Source organism: Palaemon carinicauda, chromosome 41 (genome assembly GCF_036898095.1).
Source record: "Palaemon carinicauda isolate YSFRI2023 chromosome 41, ASM3689809v2, whole genome shotgun sequence".
In the NCBI taxonomy this organism is placed as follows: domain Eukaryota; kingdom Metazoa; phylum Arthropoda; class Malacostraca; order Decapoda; family Palaemonidae; genus Palaemon; species Palaemon carinicauda.
Window position 1 is genome coordinate 5844726 of NC_090765.1, and position 20511 is coordinate 5865236.

Here is a 20511-nt window from a genome sequence, read left to right on the forward strand (position 1 = left end):
TAGCTACGCCAACGTCAACAGGACGCACAAAGGAACGTTAGGTTGGCTGAAAGCCAGGATCTTGATGAGATAAACGGCTAGGCTCAACGGACTAATCGGCAGAATAGTCTTCCATAAGGGAGGCAAGCTTATTCTGCATGTCTTGCCGTACAACCCATTTAGGATCAACGGAAAAGGTTGTGGTAAGAGACGAGGGTAACGTCTGTGACCGCAAAACCTTGCCAACAAAAAGACTCTCGGAGTCTGTGTTACGCTTTTGTTAGGCGGCGAGCAGTCTTCCGATGACTGCATAGGGTCAGAGCTGTCCTAATGGCTACAACCAGGACGCTGGACCTGTCCTGAAAGGACTGACTTTCGCTTAAGGGCCTCGAAACCTTGTTTCAGGTTTCTTATGCGAAAAGCCTTCGGATGACGACGAGAAAAACGTCTCTCTCGCCTTATGGTAGGGGTGATCTTGGTAAGATACACCCGATACCATAGAGGGAACGTCTGTTCGCTGATCAAGGCCTCTCGAACCCATAAGTCGTACGACATTACTTCTCCCCTGGGCTTGGGAGCTTGCAAGAGGTCCCGGACTAGGCGAACGACAGGCACGAACAGACGAACCCTCGGTCGCAACACTGATAACACTTTGCGCAATATCACTTTATCACTACGATTTTCTGTTTAGCACTTATTTCACTGAAATCGAAACTTTTACTGATTTCTACCTGAAGCACGCAATTCTAACCTCATCAACAGGTAGTAATAGCGAAATCAGTCGTATAATGCAAGCACATTAATACCAGCAAAAAACAGTAAACATATTTTAAGATAAAAAATTCAGTGGATGGGGAAGAGACTAAACACTAGTTCATTCAAAACTACGTTTTCAATCTCTCACCGTACATTGCCTGGGGACGAGAATAAAAAACTAAAAACGTTTTATCCTTTCTCCCCGTACAGAGACTAGGGACGAGAGTAACTCGAGAACAACGTTACCCGCTTGAACGGAACGTTTTCTCCCCTCTCTCTCCCTCCGTCTCTATCTCTCTCTCTCTTGATTACGCACCTAAGAGAAGAGCCCACTTACGTTTCGTCAAAAAAACATGGTATTTGACCAAAGTAAAAAAACTGAAAGGTTTTTCAATTAAAAAGTTCCTTTAAAATATAATTTAAAACATTTAAGCTTTGAAAGAAGAATGAACAAAACGTCAGAATCGATTTACTCTTTCTGCAAAGTGAAACCGTGATACTCTCTCTCTCTATTGTAACGATAGAGCGCAAACTGCGTAGCATAAATAAACTAAACGTTAGTTCATCTTTGAAACAGTACGAAGACTATTCAAAGAAAATCTTTCATAAAATATCTATTAAAAAATATTCATTTAAAAAGTTTTGAATCATTAGCTCTTTAAAAGCTATTTACGATTGAAAGGGCTCAACGTTGTTTAACTTCAGTTTCCAAGTTAGGACCGCCTACTCTCAGGAAGGTCGCATATAAACAAATCATTAAAATTTATTTTTATGTTTATTATAAATGGAAAGTTAATCGAAGAGGCCTAATAAAGGCGGTGAGATATAAAATATATAGAGGAAAATCTATAATTAATTTATAACGTGATAAGATAATTGCTAAAAGCCTAAACACACTTCCGTCTAAGGGAAGGGTCGGCCATTTAAAAGTCAAAGAAAGTCCATACTCTCTTTGTCATCAAAAAATTAAATCTATCCAGAAACGACTTCAAGATTTAAGATGAAGATAAAACACCTGCACTGCGAAAGCTCAAACCAAATTAAAGTACTTCACCAAATATGATGGGAAAAACTCCAGGTTCTACAGCGAGTAAAAGTACGTCTTGTCGACACGTCGACAGAGAAGAAATTGAGTCTTTGTTTATATCGAGAGTGGTATCTGGCCGACAGTTGGCGCTGGTGGGCACACCCGCAACCTGTATAGCGATCGCTGGCGAGTTTTTATTGTATGTGTCTGTCGAGCAACAGAGTTGCAGCTATTATATATTCACCGGCTAAGTTAAATATTTAAAAAAGACTTTTTGAAATCTCTATTATCTCTTCAAACATGCTCTATCAGCAAATCATTTGAAATTATGTAAGGTGTGACAAAAATCTACTGATTAGGAAAAGAGAGAGAGCCATACCTTCAACATATTCAAAGTAGTTCCAGGCCATGGAGAAGTAGTTGCTCGACGGATGAGGTAGGATGCTTTTGTTTTGCACATATCCGATCCCAAAAAGGCATTAAACAAAGTAGACTTGCCACTATTGGTACATCCAACTAAGTAAATGTCACCTAGAATAAATAGAAATAATCCCTATTTTAACACTTGAATAATATTTAGAAAACTTTATGCTCTCGAAGCAAAGCTTCTTTTGATAAAAAAAAACATTAGGGTGTACGTCTAACTAGCCTTGAAGTACCCAATCTCACTAAAGTTACCATCTGGTGGTGTACCAGATGGCAACCTCAGAGAGATTGCATTATTTTATGTTCTGAAACTTGTACTGACTAAAATTTCATTTTGAGACAGGTGGTACAGCAATGCAGAGAATATAGAAATCCACTTTTGATGGCATTTGTGGATTATAAAAAAGCCTTTGATAGTGTGCACCGGCCAATTTTGTGGAGAATCCTACATTATTATGGGATTCTTAAATAAGTGAATTTGATTAAATCTGTTCATGAGCATAGCAAGTGCAAAGTTAATCTTAGTGGAGTCCTTTCAAATGAATTTCCAGGGAACAGCAGAGTACTCCATGGGAATGTGTTGTCACCTATGTTACTTATCATCTTCATGGGTTTTGTAATGCGTAGAGCAGTCGGAGACGGTGGAGAAGGATTGGACTGGATTGGTAACAGGAAATTAGCAGACCTAGAGTATGCTGATGATACTGTCCTTATTAGCATAACACCACAGAATTTGCAATGCTTGCTTATCAGAATGCATGAACAATCACACGAGGTTGGGCTCAACATAAACAAAAGAAAGACAGAGATAATGAAAATGGAGTATGCAATGGAAGATGAAATATTATTGGAAGGAGAAAGAATTAATGAGGTAGAATCATTTAAGTATTTAGGAACTATTATCTCCAATACAGGGTTTTTATAATTAAAGTTTAGTGAAAGATTGAAATAAGCAAATCAGACAATGGCTAAGTTAAGTAAAATTTGGAAATCAAATTGCCCGAAATTGGATATAAAAATCAGACTATACATCAATTTAGTGAGATCACTGTCCCTATATGGACATGTATTAGTAGGCTGGCCAGGGCATCAGCCACCAGTTGAGATACTACCACTAGAGAGTTATGGCATCTTTTGACTGACCAGACAGTGCTACATTGGATCCTTTTCTCTGATTACGCTTCATTTTCCCTTTGCCTACACATACACCAAATGGTTTGGCCTATTTTTTACATATTCTCCTCTGTCCTCATAGACCTGACAACACTGAGATTACCAAAAATTCTTCTTCACTCAAGGGGTAAATACTGCACAGAAATTGTTCAGTGGCTGCTTTCCTCCTGCTAAGGGTAGAAGAGACTCTTTAGCTATGGTAAGCAGCTCTTCTAGGAGAAGGACGCTCCAAAATCAAACTGCTGTTCTCTAGTCTTGGGTAGTGCCATAGCCTCTGTACCATGGTCTTCCACTGACTTGGGTTAGAGTTCTCTTGTTTGAGGGTACACTATTCTATCTAATTTCTCTTCCTCTTGTTTTGTTAAACTTTATATAGTTTAAAAAGGAGACATTTATTTCAATGTTGTTACTCTTCTTAAAATATTTTATTTTTCCTTTCTTTCCTTTCCTCACTAAGCTGTTTTCTCTGTTGGAGCCCCTGGGCTTATGGCATCCTCCTTTTCCAGCTAGGGAATGAAACAATCTCCAATAGATTTAGTAGATTTGAGAACAAAGCCCTCAGAAGGATATTGGGAGGTAAATGGCAGGACAGAATTAGAAATGAAACTATAAGAGAGATTACTCAAGTGCCATATGTGGATGAGATCAAGGTGAGGGATAGATGGAGATGGTTTGGGCATGCTCTTTGCACTCCCCAAGAGAGATTAGTTCATCAAATGTTTAGCTGGGCTCCACAAGGCACTAGAAGAGTTAGAAGACTCAGGCCTACATGGCTGAAGACTATGAAGCGTGAAGCAGGAGATGATGAATGAGGAAGTATTGAATTAAAAGCTCAAGATAGAAAACACTGGCAAAATCTAACTGAGGCCCTTTACGTCAGTAGGCGTAGGAGGAATAATAATAATAATAATCATATGATGTTCATATACATATTGCTGTCCCCAAAGCCAACTTTAACATCGACCTTATCTCAAAAAAAATAACAATTTCATGTTCAACCTTTCAAAAGTCCAAACCTTATGACCTCGACAGTGACATCTAGTGACTAATGGCATCTCAAAGGTACCTAACTGATTGGTCAGTAGTATTTTTGTCCGAATACCATCATAGTTTTCAATTAATTACCAAGTAATTTGAACCAAAACTTATCTACTAACCTAAGCTTCTACCACAGATATAGGTTTTGTCAGTAAATAATGTTAACGAATAAATATATCATTAAGTATCGTGATGGTAAATCTAAATTTAATAACAACATCCGCCGAAATCAACGACAGGAACTTGTTTTTGGATGCACGCTGCTTAATTTTGTAACTTTTCACATATTTTAACACAAATTGTAATAAATTACTTTCTTTGACTACCGGAATCTATTTAAAAAGTGGAATTGATAAAACTCACTATTGGTGTAAAAAACTGTTAGGTAGAAGCTCAGTGGGTCCTGGGTAAAATGAGCAACCTACTGTCAAACAATGAAGAGGGAATGGAAGGGAGATGGTAACTCGGTGGTGAAATTATGAATTTGTTTAATTGTGATTTTTATGCAATTTACGTAAAACTACAATCTCCTCAAACCAAAAATATTGCTATTAATAAAATCTAAACCTTTACAGAAAAAAATAGCAAACCCTTTCTATACGGACTTCCATCGTAAGCCTACGATGTAAGTCGTATAAAAAAGGGATAATAGAGAGACGTCAGCCGAGATGTTGGAAAACACACATTCATGCATGTGTGTACATCACTGATTAATTTAGCATGTGTATAAGCTACATATTTTACACAATACACTAGAATCTAAACCATTACGAAAAAAAAAAAATTGCAAACCCTTTCTATACAGACTTACTATACATCATAGACCTATGATGTAAGTCCGTATAGAAAGGGGTAGTTATATTTTTTTTTTTTTTTTTGGTGGGGGAGGTTAGATTTCATTAATAGAAATATTTTCGATTTGAGGATTCTCTATAGTCAATTCTTTATCGAGGCAGATTTGCATCGACTCGCATGGGTGTCCTTTTAGCTCGGAAACGTTTCTTGCTCGCTGATTGGTTGGACAAGATAATTCTAACCAATCAGGTAGCAGGAAACTTTCTCCGAGCTAAAAGGGCACCGCTGCGAGTTGGTGCAAATGCGCCTCATTAAAAAAAATTTAGTGTTGCATACATTGCATAAAAATTACAAATAAATGAATTCATGATTTCACCGCCGAGTTACAATCTCCCCTCCATTTCCTCTTCGGTGTTTGACAGTAGAATGCTCGTTTGACCCAGGACCCATTACCTAACTGCTATTTTCACCAATAGCGAGTTTTATTAATTCCATTTTATTAATAGATTCTGGTATTCAAAGAAAGTTTATAACATGTTGTTCTTATGCTTAGTGTAATTTATCCCAAATTGTGTTGAAATATGTGGAGTTAAAACTTAGAAGAGGTAGGGGATGTATAAATCAATTTTTACAGTTAGGCAGATATACGAGAAATATTTAGCCAAAGGTAAGGTGTATGTTGCGTTTATGGATCTAGAGAAAGCATATGATAGAGTTGATAGGGAAGCGATGTGGAATGTGATGAGGTTATATGGAATTAATGGAAGGTTGTTGAAAGCAGTGAAAAGTTTCTATAAAGGTAGTAAAACGTGTGTTAGGATAGGATATGAAGTGATCGATTGGTTTCTGGTGAGAGTGGGGCTGAGACTGGGATGTGTGATGTCGCCATGGTTGTTTAACTTGTAAGTTGGTGGAGTGGTGAGAGAGGTGAATGCTCATGTTCTTGGACAAGGATTGAAACTGATAGACGAGAATGATCATGAATGGGAGGTAAAGTAGTTGTTGTTTGCGGATGATACTGTACTGGTTACAGACTCGGAAGAGAAGCTTTGCCGATTAGTGACAAAATTTGGAGGGGTGTGTGAGAGAAGGAAGTTGAGAGTTAATTTGGGTAAGAGTAAGGTTATGAGATGTTCGAGAAAGGAAGGTGGTGCGAGGTTGAACGTCATGTTGAATGGAGAGTTACTTGAGGAGGTGGATCAGTTTAAGTACTTGGGGTCTGTTGTTGCAGCCAACGGTAGAGAGGAAGCAGATGTACGTCAGAGAGTGAATGAAGGATGCAAAGTGTTGGGGGCAGTGAAGGAAGTGGTAAAGAATAGAGGATTGTGCATGAATGTAAAGAGCGTTCTGTATGAGAAAATGATTGTACCAACTGTGATGTATGGATCGGAGTTGTGGGGAATGAAAGTGACGGAGAGACAGAAATTGAATGTGTTTGAGATGAAGTGTCTGAGGAGTACGGCCGATATATCTCGAGTAAATAGGGTTAAGAACGAAGTAGTGAGGGTGAGAACGGCTTAAGAAATGAGTTAGCAGCTAGATTGGATATGAATGTGTTGAGGTGGTTTGGCCATGTTGAGAGAGTGGAAAATGGCTGACTGCTAAAGAAGGTGATGAATGCAAGAGCTGATGGGAGAAGTACAAGAGGAAGGCCAAGGTTTGGATGGATGGGTGGAGTGAAGAAAGCTCTGGGTGATAGCACGATAGATGTGATGGAGGCAAGAGAGCGTGCTAGAAATAGGAATGAATGGCGAGCGATTGTGACGCAGTTCCGGTAGGCCCTGCTGCTTCCTCCAGTTGCCTTGTATGACCGTGGAGGTAGCAGCAGTAGAGGATTCAGCATTACAAAGCTTCATCTGTGGTAGATAACGGAGGAGGGTGGGTTGTGGCACCCTAGTACCAGCCGAACTCGAATGAGTCCCTCGTCAGGCTGGGAGGAGCATAGAGGAAAGGTAACCCCCTTTTTTTTTTTTATCTATTTGATGCCGGCTACCCGCAAAAATTGGGGGAAGTGCCTTGGTAGATGTATGTATGTATATCTAAAGGAAAAATTTAGGATAGCAAATAAGTTTCGATTCACATTACTTAGTAATTATTTGAAAACAATGATAGTATTCGGACAAAAATACTTCTGACCAATCAGTTTTCAGGAAATATTCTGAGTTAAAAGGGCACTCCTGCGAGTCGGAGCAAATCTGCCTTGCTAAAATGAATTGACTATAGTCAGTCTCAAAGTCTCAACTAATATTTGATCCTCTTGAACTCATTATTCAGTGGAGAGGCAGGATGACATGTATATGAACATCAAGTGAGTATGAAAGTAAAAAATTTTATTATTAAAATCCCCCTTTTATTTTCATGAATCTCACCTGATGTTCATATTGCTGACTCACACATTTTATTGGAGGTGGGTCATGAAGGAAGGGAAGAGATAGAAAATTTAAAGTCCTAAAAAACGGATTTTGAGCAAAGCAAAAAATCTATTTTTGGGTGAGACAGCCATGTCGTCCTGATGGAAGGTTCCTTTAGGTAGCTTTTTAAGGGATATTTGCTACAGTGATACTCCCAGAGAATTAACCGTAGGTCTCCAAAATTCTGCGAGTATCCTTAATATATCTTTAAGGATATCGCATAATATCAGGGGACGTATTTTTTGATACACACAGCAGTCTTATCCCGAATAGATTTAACTCTTTGAGGGGGAAGAGTGACGAACGAAAGAAGAGCCGTTATCAAGGTACTCGGTGGACCCCATCCCTGTACTACTACGGCCCATCATTCCTTTGAACTGTAGCATTCAAGCTAGATGCGCTCCCACATTTCTCTCGGTGTTGTTACTGTTTATTGGAATATTATCATGCAATCTCCAGCATTTTCATCCTCTGGAAAGTTGAGTATTTGATCTTTCCTGTGTATAATTTATAGATCCCTTCTCACAGTTGAATTTGTATAATTTAAGTGTGGTAAGTGGAGAGCTGCCAACTCCAGAGGGGGTCATTTTGAGACCGCTGTCGCACACCATAAATGCAATTTATTTTAGTTAGTAGTGCGACGCTCCCGGTATTTAGCTATAAAGAAACTTTTAGCTAGTTAGGCAAATTATACTAATGAAGATTGCATACATATATTTCCTCTTCTGATATGTAACATTACTTTCGTAAGACTAAACGGTCTATATACGTTAGTAATGTAAATCCCATTGTTTAACCTCTTGTATATTTCCTCTTCCGATATGTAACGTTACTTTCGTAAGCCTAAACGGTCTGTATATGTTAGTAATGTAAATCCCATTGTTTAACCTCTTGAATCGTTTCCTATTAATTCGGTTGGGGATATATATCCCTAGAATTTATGGGTATAATTCGATACGTTTCTCTTTTAGAGAAAAGAGGATAAACCCTTTCTCCCCCCTGAGTGCCGCCATCCAAAGCGGCAACCCTATCTTTCGTCATCGCCGCCGAGTAGTTAACTCTGGCTTGACTTAGATAGTTTTACCGTCAATCTTCTTTGCCGCCGAGTATCCCGGCTTCGAAGTATGACGGTAACTCAGGGTGTATTGTCTTGCAGCCGACAATGTCGCCGACAGGGGAATCGTGATTCCTCTGCCGCCCACGACGTTGTTAGCTGACCCTATGACGGCCACTTGGAAGGACTAGGACACCGTCCTTGACCACTTCTATGGGACCTAATGGCCTCTCAAGGCCATTGCAGCTTTGCCCTGGTCAAAGGGGTTGTCTACTGCCAGGAAGAAGGCATTCTCCCGGATCGCCGGCTCTTCCAGTTCTCTCTGTGCAGGCTCATTGTCAAAACTTCTCTCACCACCGTTCATGCAACAGAGGAGATACTATGAGGTCTCGGACATGCCTCTTTTGGCTTTGCTTCTAGACTCTTCTGTAGAGGCACTCTCAAGAGGATTCTCTTTTGAGAGACTTTCTGGGCTCTCAGCCTCCTTTTCAGCGTCTGAGATCCTTAACATGGAGAAGGTTGCGAAGTACGCCATGCAGGCTACCTCATGGCTGGACTTGTGGCTAGGATCTGTGGGACACCTCATAAGGACTGAAGATTAGTCCTAGTCAAAGGAAACCTTTCTTTTGTCGGTTACCTGAACCATTAAGTTCCATGTGCCCCAGGTGGTCAACCTGTGGGTGAACGCGATACTCTGATTGAAAGGTTTGATTGACAAGTCCCACAAGCAGAGATATCGAGGCTCAGGAACTCCACATTGGACAGTTCTTTCCTGTCCAAGCCGGAAGAAGTCGAGCGGCTGGTTGAAGACTGGAGGAAGTCCAATCTGGACTCCTTTCTCCAGAGGGCCTTGACATTGCAGTCCTATGGTAAGGCCCTAATGCCACAGAAGAAACATCCGCAGACCACCAGACCCTCGACTAGTAGGACAGCAAGGTCCTCGAAAGAGGTGTTTAAAAAGCCCTTTCCTGGAAAAGGGAGTAAAGGCATGCTAGGGAGGGCAATCCTCCCAGTTGCCCACCACAGAGAGAGAGAGAGAGAGAGAGAGAGATTGTGTGTGTGTGCATGTGTGTGTGTGTTGGTCAAATCTACATGGGGATTACATACCTTCGAGTGTATAGGGGACAACCCCATAAAAGCTCGTCGTTCCTACGAATGCTCTGCAAAGAAGTTCTACATCTCTGGTCAGAAGGCAGAGAAGTGAACCTCGAGGCTCTTGAAGCCTCTAACATGATCTGGGACGTGCTGGTTGAAACTCCCGATACAGGAAGCTGTGATGAACCCTTAACAGTCTGTCGGACTGCCCAGACCAAGTCCTGGAACCAAGGCATGTCCTTGCAGAATGCCGGATGGTCGTTGGGGCCCCCCCTGGGGGCTTATGTTCTGGAGTTTGTACAACTCTCTCCGATGAATGGTGTTGCTTACCTGCAGATATGCAAACAGGCATGCTGTCATGTTCCGTGTTGGAAGGCTTGTCAAAACTGAAGGTCTAGGAGAGCAAACATGCCGGTCCTAACAGGTCAGGAGTAGAGTATCGCTGCATGCTGCTGCATAGGCACGCACTGCTGAATGGATAAGTGCTGTAGGGTGATCGCGAGTAGCTGCACGGTCGTATGATGATGCGTGGTCGCGAAATGCTGAGCTGCTGCGTACTACTGGGTTTTTAAGCATCGCTGCACAGTCATGCATTGAAGCATGGACACACACCAAAGTGTTGTCCCACTCTGAAGTGAAGTGGCACTCAGAAGAGCGGTTGCGAGCTGACGAGTGGTGATGCGCTGGGGTCTGGTCACGCACTGGGTACTGGTCACGAGTAGACAAACTGCTACGTCTCGTTGATGACTCCGCAGGTCGATGGTCTCTACTGTCGGCCTTGCGAGCTGGAGATGGTGGCAGAAACTCTCTGGTGATGCATAGGCTGGTCACGCATTGGTAAAGCTGCGTCATTCGTCAAGCCCCCTTGGTCAAGTGGTGCGCACTCCTAGGAGAGCCCACAATAGGAACTGTGTGAGTCGAAGTAAGTGGCTGGGCGCGACGAGTTGGCTGCACAAGATGAGCTGGTCGGATGAGAGACGACTGATGTTCGCTGGAAACGCCAAACTTGCCAGCAAGGTAGGGCTCCTGCTCCTAGCCTGTACACTACCTCATCATCCCGTTCAGAAGAACCACACTCCGAAGGACTAGAGAAAGACATGGACAAGTCCAACATCCTTCTCGTCACTCCACATGGCAGAGAATAATCAGGGGAAGACCAAACCCATGAATGGGAAAGTGTCTCTTGAGAGGAGCAGGAACAATCTTTGGACTTTGCACCCCTTCTACTGGCTGAGCAAACTCAGAATGAGGGAGTGCCCCGTCCTCAGCGTGCTGAAGCTGGGTTGGCTGCAAGCAACCTTCAAGAAAACGGTGACGGTGCTAGAGAAACTGCCACAGGACGGGTCACAGAGACCTGCAGATTCCCTGAGAGCCGGACCGTGGTCCACTTCTGAGGAGCCGGTGCACACTTCCTCCTTTGATGAGGGACCAGCGATCCTCAAGGAAGGCCACAGCTGGAGTACATCATCAACTGAAAAAGAGTCCTGAGGCAGAGGGGAGCGAGATACGAAAAGCGGCGGAGTCTTCAAGGCCTAAGGGTTGTCCAGATGTTAAAGAGTCACTGCTTCTACTCGATAGTTTCCCCGGGGAGGCCTATTGAGCAGAAGCTTCAGGAAGATATCAAGAGGCAGAAGAAGGATGTCGAGGATTCTTTGCTTTCAAGGACGACCCCAAAGGAGATAAATCCCTCTTCGACTTCTTCTGCCTTCTACCAAACCTTTCCTACTGGGAGGATGACCGCTACCAGCATCAAGGGCATGTATTCTCCTTAGCACAAGGACGTCCTTTGCAGGCCAGGCTAAGGAAGTGAAGATCCGTCTCAACCGAAGACGAAGATGCTGCATCCACACCCCTCAGGTCCAGGATCAGTCTGCATGGTGGCCTTGAAACACACACACTTGAAAAGAAAGAAAGAAAGAAAGAAAGAAAAAAGAAAGAAAGAAAGAAAGAAAGAAAGAAAGAAAGAAAGAAAGAAAGAAAGAAAAAGAAAAAGAAAGAAGGAAAGAAAAAAGAAAGAAAGATAAGTTAAGGGCCAGTCAGTGTTCAGCGGGAGAGAGACACTGTCCAAGCCAAAAGCAAAGGTGACAAGAGAACATAGGTTTGTGTGTGTGTATGAGAACGAAGTAGCTAGCTGGTATTACCCCCTAGGCCCCCGCTAACTAGTGGTGGGGTAGTTACACCTTGATGAATGTCTTATGGATAGTCTTCCAGCTTTGCCAAAAATATATTCCCTAATAAAGTGTGAAAGGGTTTGTATTAGTGACGGAACCAACAAAACTTAAGAGAAAAATGCTAAATGTTAACTTAAACAAACATAAAGCTTAAAGTGGTCAGCTATTAGCCGTACAGAACTGAAGAGGGAATATAAGCACACTAACTTTATCCAAACATAAAATCAAAACACATTCACAAAGATGAGTGTACTACTCTCACTGATATACAAGGCAATTCCCAAAGATAAAAACCCAATTATTATTTAAATTAAAACCACAAATGAAACTCAGTTCGTTGCTAATGTGCTCCAAAGTAATCTATCAAAGACAAATACGTGATCAAATAATTAACAAGTGGTTGATAATGAGTGCCTTAATAAACACTTTATATTTTACTTCAGTTCTTGGTTACTTTAGTTTGAAAACTGAGAGTTCTACAATGGATGTGTTAATTTAGGTATGAATACTTGTTAAGAAAAAATTTGTGGTTTCCACAACTTTTGGAGAGCAAATGCCTTGATGAATTAGCTTAAAGGGGGATAAACATTTCCGTTTCAAGCTATGTCAAAAAGTGAACATTTCAGTAAGACCCGGCCTTACCTTAAGTTACATTAGTTATTAGATGTTGCCTTGGTTGGCCAGAGGGAAATTTTAAGTTTTTCAGGTGGTAATGTTGCTGTTCAAGTTGTCTTTGGGGTCAAAGCAATATGAACATCAGAGGATATTCATAAAAAATAATATGCATTAAATAAATTATTAAAGTGAATTTAGTTTTTTATTTAAAAATAAAAAAATCATATTAGTACCTACCTTTCGTTCCCCAAGAAGTTTGGATTGATGTAATAAGGCTTTCAATACCAAATCCTGTAACAGCTGAGACTAGAGCTATGTGCTTAATATTGCATCTTCCAAGGGAAGTTTTATCTATAGCAGCCTTGAAAGACTCTTTAATTCTCTGAAGATGGTTAACATCATCGGCAGGAAAGAGATCTACTTTATTTCCAACTACAACAACAGGTCGCCTAGTTCCTGAAAATACACAAGGATAACAAAATACTATAAATTTTATATAATTAGTATTTTTCCTAGCTATACATACCCGAGTCATTTAATGGGGTTACTTCTGGTTTCGTTTCCTATGGCTTGTAATATTAATATATGCAATATATTATCAATACATCAGCCAAACAAACACAAGGCATTCGTACCTGTATTAGGGAGATTTTAAGCAAGGGCTTCAAGTTCGATCAAAATCGCTATTGGCCTTTATACTCATATACACCCTTAAAATGCAGAGAATAACTGATGCCTGGAATAGAAGCAGTTACTTGTGCCATGAGAGCTTAGATTAGACTATTTGTTGTGCAGCAACAATGGGTCCTATGGAAAAAGTGTCTAAGGACCTGTGTGTGCAATCTTTAAGGTAGCGGTTTGTCTCTTCCAGTCTTCTGCTTTTAGGACTTGAGCTACTAAGCAGTTTTTGCAAAAGGCCAAGGTAGCAGAAAACCCACGTATATCATGTTATCATGTGCTCGAGGGGTGGGGCCCCTGGGGACACTTCCCTAGGACTTATAGGCTCTCATGAATGATTTCTCGCAGTCAAAAAGAAATGGTCTTTCTGGAAACTTTCTATTAGGAGCGGACAGTGCTCATAAACAGATTGGAGATTCTGGGCCTAATGTACTGCCTCCTCTTTAGATATTTACGTACTGTACTGCTCTTACAGGACATAGTAACATGTCATCCAGGTAATCAGTTACCTCTTTGAGAGACAAGATTGTGAAAGAGACAAATCTGATATCATTATCAACCGGATTTTAAGTTTTGGCCACAATTCAGTAACAAAAGACAATGATAGTTTTCTCCATCCCTTGGAAAGTGACACAAGGCGAGATATACCATGCAGTTCACTTACTCTCTTGGCTGACGTTAAGGCAAGGCGGAAGACAGTCTTCAAGGTAAGATCTCTGTCTAAGGCTTTATGCATAGGTTCTTGAAAGGCTTTCTTCAAGGTCTATAGGACCTTAGTCACATCCTAGGAGGGGGGTTTTAGTTGTTGAGGAGGGCAAAAGACTGTTCGAAACTCCTCCTCACAGCTGAGAGTTCCCAAGAATCTGAGAGATCCAGTTCTTTCAGTTTGAATACTTGGCTAAAGGACAAGCAGTAGCCTTTGACCGCAGTGACTGAAAGCACCTTCTTGTTCCTTAGAAACACTAAAAAGTCTGCAATCAAGGGTGTAGTGGCCTTTAGTGGACCAATATTTCCCTTACGGCACCAATCACAGAAGATTTTTCACTTTGCCTAGTAAACTGCTGCAGAACTCTTTCAGAGGTATCCAGAAAGCAGCTTCATAATTGGTCTTCAAAAGCCTTTCTTTCAGAAGAGATACTGGATAATCTCCAGTCATAGGCAATGTACTGCATCATGGAATGTTCTCATGTAAGGTTGACGTAGCAGGTTTGGCCATTCTAGAAGCTCTCTTGGTATTTCTGTGAGAAGTTCCAGCAGGTCTAGATATCACTTCGTTGCTAGCCCCAAGCATTACTCTGAATCCCTTGGATGTTCTGATTCTGTTCAGTGTCTGACGAATCAGACAGAACAGTGGCAAATTATAGGAGTCTAAAACATCCCACGAATGGTGAAATGCATCTTCCATCACTGTAGCTTGGTCTGATACTGGAGAACAATACACCAGGAGTTTGTGATTCAGGTGGGTGGCGAACATGTCCAGATACGAGGAACCCCAGGACTGGTTTCTTCGATAAAAGCAGATTGGTAGCTAGAGGTATTCAGTAGCCTTCTTTTACCACACCAAAGACCCAAAGGTCGGGCTGTAGGCTTTCCTAAATGGGGAAGAAGTGAGAGTCTTTCTCCTACCATAATTCAATTTAAATGACCATCCTAATGGTCTAAAATAAGGTTTTTGAGTTCAGTTGGCAATCGTTCTGGAATGCCTACTGTAACTGTATTCTGTTGTTCTATCTCTTGAACAAAAAGACCTTGTTGTTGGCTTGTCTGAGTTTAAGAAATCTGACCTATAACTGGAAGGTTGAGTATTTTTAGAAACTGACATCAAGATGCTGGTTTGAGTTTTGATTTCTCCTCGGGCCACTACTTTATCAATGTTAACTCTATCCAACACAGATCCCAAAATATGAGTAGAAATTAATTTTAATTTTTGTGTCTCAGATACTGGACTTACCATAGATGCATATACAGTACCTCTTCTCATCTCTTAATCACTTAAGATAAAAAGGGTGAAAATACTTCGATGGTCCCACCTGTTACTGCTTTACCTAGGAAAGTTGGTCTAAAATTACATTCAAATCCTCATTACCAGCAAATTTCTCTTATATGAAATTAGAACCAACCCCTATGATAGAATATACAAAAGTAAGTGATTCAATTACAGTCTCCATATGATTACAAATAATCTCTCTTTAGTTAACCAACTTGCATAACTTGAATTTGGAGATTTTCTTTATTAGGCACAATGACTGGACAGGTAATTAAATTACCACCCAAGATGAGGTCCGATAACTAATTAGTCTTGTACAAGCTACCACGTCTTTGGGTTAAAGAAGGTCTAAGCACTAAACGGGAACCTGAATACCCAATCTTTTTCTAAATCAGAGACAACACTTCTTTGAATCTAACCATAACAAAGTTGGAGAGATGAGCTGTGTAAACTGTTTTAGAAGCATCCCTTTATTCTGATTTGTTAAAATAAAATACTTCCGAACTTACCTTAATATTCTTATTAGGGTACATTTCAGCAATAAGGTAACTCAAACATTGAAAAGGCAATACTTCTTCACTTTCATTTTCTGTTTCTGCGTATTCCTCTTCCTCGTTCTACTGTCCTCCTCGTTCTACTGTCCTGTAGGAGAATCCACATAAACATCAGCTGATTTCTGTCTGTTTACCATTTGAAACCCGGTGTAGATGAGGATGCGTCTAGACTTGTATTATCATTGGATGTACTAGCTCCTACAGTAACCGCGATAACATTAGAGTGAGATGGGCTAGTGGCTGAGCTTGCACGCAAACTGTGAACTCATCTGAAATATGATGAAAACAATCCAAATTACAGAACAAGAGTTGAAACTTTGTTCACCTCTTCAGAATTTCAGGGAATCATACGATATGCCTCGCCATCCACATAAGTAATATTAGACTTTCTACTACCTTTAGGGGAAAAAGTGCTTACTTTAGTTAGTGGAGGAATATTAAGTTCAGTACAACCTGCTCAGTCTTCTATCATGCAATCTAACTGTCTTATAGAGTGAGTAGGATTGTGGAATTGCAAGGGTTTGGCAGCAGGGGGAACTAAACTATGTGAAGATTTCTAGGCTCTTTGTAAGGCTTTTGAATCTGAGGAGCACAGTGTACGTTCAGAGACCTTACTAAATGAAATGCTATTAATATTACAATGATTATGGGGGATTGCATTAGGTTTGCCCATAGTTTGAAAAGGACCAGAATTACCAAGATTAAGGGAAGATTCACTGGACTTCTGAAGTTAGACAAAGACAGCAAGTGATGTCAAGAGTTTATGAAGCTGCTATTACATGGGCAAATTTTTATGCAGCACAGCTCTGTTTGCTCAAATTTGCTGAACAAGTGCTCAGTACATCTAGTTTGAACCCAATTTTTGTAGACCCATCACTGCTGGGTGAAATCAGCATTTGTTTACATTCATTCGATGGTCGACATGCACTTGTCCAAGCTACAGAACATCATCATGCCTGTCTAATGGACATTTGAGATTGAGGAGAGCCTTAGTGAAATAGTGAGATCGTGACCAATCCTGTGGAATCCAAGAGAGTCTTTCTACAACAAGAAACTTACTCTTAAAAACTTGTACAGTGAGATAGCCAAGGAATTTCATGAAGCGTTTCCACATGTGGAAGGATTAAATGATACAGGTTTGTGTATTTTTTTATCATGCAGTCACAGTTTAATTTCTGTGATGGTAGTAGAACACTTTAGGCCATATTTTCTTGTGTGAAGGAAGGCAATCAGCAAAACCATGGCCTACCTAGGCTAGACAAAACTGTGGCCTGGCTAGGCTATGCAAATCTATGGCCTAGCTAGGCTATGCAAAATTGTGACCTGGCTAGGCTATGCAAAACTATGGCCTAGCTAGGCTAAGGAAAACTATGGCCTAGCTAGGCTAAGCAAAAATATGGCCTAGCTAAGCTATTCAAAACTATGATCTAGGTAGGCTATGCAAAACTATCGCCTAGCTAGGCTATGGAAAACTATGGTCTAGCTAGGCTATGCAAGTCTATGACTTAGCTAGGCTATGCAAAACTATGGCATAGCTAGGCTATGCAAAACTATGGCCTAGCTAGGCTATACCAAACTATGGCCTAGCTAGGTTATGCAAAACTATGGCCTAGCTAGGCTATGCAAAATTAGGGCCTGGTGAGGCTATGCAAAACTATGGCCTAGCTTGGCTATTTCTTTCGTATTTCTGTGGCCAGCCAACGTTTAAAGAATTGATACTAGTCTAGCTTAACCAGAAAAGGGATTTTGACCTAAGAAAAATCTATTTTTGGGTGAGATAGCCATGTAGTCCTGATGAAATTTCCTCTGGGCAGCTTCTATTTGGGATATTTCCTGTGGGTGATATACCAGAGAATTTTACTAATAGAGGTGTCAAGGTTCTAACCCCTGCAGAAAACATCCTGAGAGATATCTTGTATGTAATAGTGACGTGTTTAAAACAACCACAGCTATCCTTCCCCGAAGAGCTAACCTAGTCTTAAAGGATATGGGATAGGATTAGATACGTGGGAAAGCTGTTACAACTGCGATCCCATTGTGTTACTGTAAAGATCTTCGCTGGTTCACCATTCCTTCTTGCAGCGCCATCTTGTTTGTCTTGCTTTGGGAGTTTTCTGCTTGTTTCGCAAGTTTTAGTGCTTTTTTTTAAATTATAAACACCAACCTAACCTTTGGCAGTCATGTCATACAATATCATTAGCATGTGACAATATCTGGGCCAATTTGTGATAATCACTTCATCAACAATCAACTCGTGGCAAGCCAACTCGTTGCTCAATATACTGTAACAGACATAAGCTAGAATTTGAGGCCACGACAGCACTCTGGGTAGGATAGCATAATTTGAGTACCAAACTGCACTTGAAAGAAATAAAACAGTAGTCAAGTTTTGTATTTTTTTTTTTTTGGTATTACTTTAGTTTATGAGGAAAAGTTATAGAAGAAAATTTGTTTATATTGTTGTAATGTAAGTATCTGAAGGTGGAACTCTGGGGCCCACCCCAGCTAGGAAGTAACCAAAACAGTGACAGATTAGGTACAGTAGGTGTTTTAGGTTAGGCTAGAGCCCCTTTAATTTTGAATATTGACTATTCGCATCTCAAATGTTGCATTAAACCTTGAGACTACTATGTCTGTAAGTATTAAGAATGTATGATGGTTTCAAGTATTGTATGTTTAGTTTTGCATTTCAATATTATTACAGAAGTTACCTTAATTTTCATATTCTTTTTTTTCATGATTTACCTTTTTTCAGCAGGAATCTCAGACCTCCAATCACCAGGATTCCCAGTCATCCTGATCTCTTTTGGTGCAAGTTGACTTCCTATCAGTCTGATGATGTTATCCATCAGTCATTTCAAACATTCAATAATGACAGTAGCATTGATGACATTTATCTGCCTGCCCCATCATCTTCACACTCTGATCTGCCAACCCTATCATATTCCCACTCGGGGAAAAGAACAAGTTGATCTTCATCATCATCACCATGGAATAATGGAACGCGTGATCGAACTCATGCAAAAGGAATATGACATCAGAACATGCCCCCAGCGCAACTAAGTAAGTATTATCTATCTTAAAAACCACCACACAAGCACAAAGGAAAGCAGACATCCCATATGCAGCAGGGGAATTTGTAAAAGAGGTATGCTTAACCTTGCTGAATGCCTAAACACGTTGAAAGAGAAGGAAGGCAGTTAATCATTGCCCATAAACTGTTGTATGGTGGGGTTTTTTTTAATGATTTCTTTCATGGGGTATAGATATGACAAAAAAAAAAAGAATCCATACCAGGGTCATAGTTTTGTATTTTCACATTGCATTATAATATTAAATAAAAAGAAAACATTGTCACAGAAATTTTATTTATCCTACAAAATTTATCCAGCGCACTTTTTATTACACACAGGGTTATACTAGAAATAAAAAAGTCCTGGTTGTACACAATGGTAAAATTTGATTCATCATATGCAAATATATTTGTAGTGCTCAATTATAAAGTAGGCCTATCACCACAAAAAAAGAGCTAGTGTCTGAAGGCCATAGCATCCTGAAACTTTACCTTGCCTTTATTAATGAAATATTCACAAAATGTGTTTCGTACATTTAAAGCCTCCGGCAGAGGCTTTGGCCTAGAGCATTTAAGCTTTCCCACCCAACATCAGTGCCATTACACCACTGCCCTGAATTATTCTGGTCACTAGTGTAGAGGTTAGCCATTTCCATAATTGCCTATCAAGTCTTAATGACTACACTATGACTTCCTAAGGTTTATTTTGATTTTCCAGCTGCTGCTTCTCGATATAGGGGACTGAACAGCTGATTACATGGTGCTCCCATTGTAATGTCAACATCCAGTTTGCTTGCTGAAATGGCTGCAAATTAAAGAAGTTTTAATAAAATCTAATCAAGTCGTTAATGGTAACATGAATTCTTAGGAAACCGGGCAGACACTTGTCAACCTGTGACCTTGTCTCCACAATCCGACTTGGGAAAGCTAGTTTGAATCAGTTTTCTTACTGGGGTCATTAATCTGCTAAGTGCAAAATGTTCTAAATCCCTTTTGTATGTCCACAAGGAGCACCGGAGAGGCGCGACGGAAGGAGGCAGTTGCATCACTCGCCACTGCTACCTAGAGTCCAGGGAGGCACCTTCAGCCCCTATGAATGAGCAGCTCTTAAAGACAAGAAGGCCAGTAGGCCCACAGCAATGATAGAATTCCTTCACACATGGCTAGCATTGACACTCAACAAGATGCCCAAAATCTATCTTTTTGTTACTTAGTATTGTGATTAACATAGCCGTTTCCTCTGTTTCCTTTCTCTACGAGTATGTCCTGACAAACTGTTAAACTGTTTAATTGCTACCTACAACTTGTGAAAAATTAAGATTATCAAAGTAACTTGAAATTAAACAAGAGATCCAAAGAGCAAGTAAATCTGTAATTGAAGACACTTATTTTAATAAAATTTAAGTTCATTTTATGTCAATTAACTTTGAAAATAAAGCAGCTTTACGAGGTAAAAATCATCTACCTACCCCGCTTCTCATTATTAATTGAGAGGGCCCCACATGTGCTCAAGATCATGCAATATTTTTGTGATGGAATATGATGGATGAACAGCATTTTGCTGCATAAAAATTCACCCTTGTGATAGCCGCTAAATGATGGAGGCATATCAATATCGTGATTATCCCCAGCATAATCAACTAGCCTAGTCTTAACCGGTTTCTCCCCTGAACTAGCAG

At 40.4% G+C, this 20511-nt stretch overlaps 1 protein-coding gene across 6 annotated transcripts in view; it reads right to left on the reverse strand.

The window, feature by feature from the left end:
* The window catches only part of LOC137632665 (nitric oxide-associated protein 1), a 194874-nt gene that overhangs the window by 97668 nt on the left and 76695 nt on the right, over positions 1 to 20511 (reverse strand). For all 6 annotated transcript variants that reach the window (XM_068364739.1, XM_068364740.1, XM_068364741.1 and 3 more), the window contains 2 exons: positions 12778 to 12996; positions 2142 to 2293 (listed from right to left, as the gene is read on the reverse strand). In XM_068364739.1, the coding sequence (XP_068220840.1) occupies positions 2142 to 2293; positions 12778 to 12996 (371 nt within the window). The remainder of the gene's footprint in view (positions 1 to 2141; positions 2294 to 12777; positions 12997 to 20511) is intronic.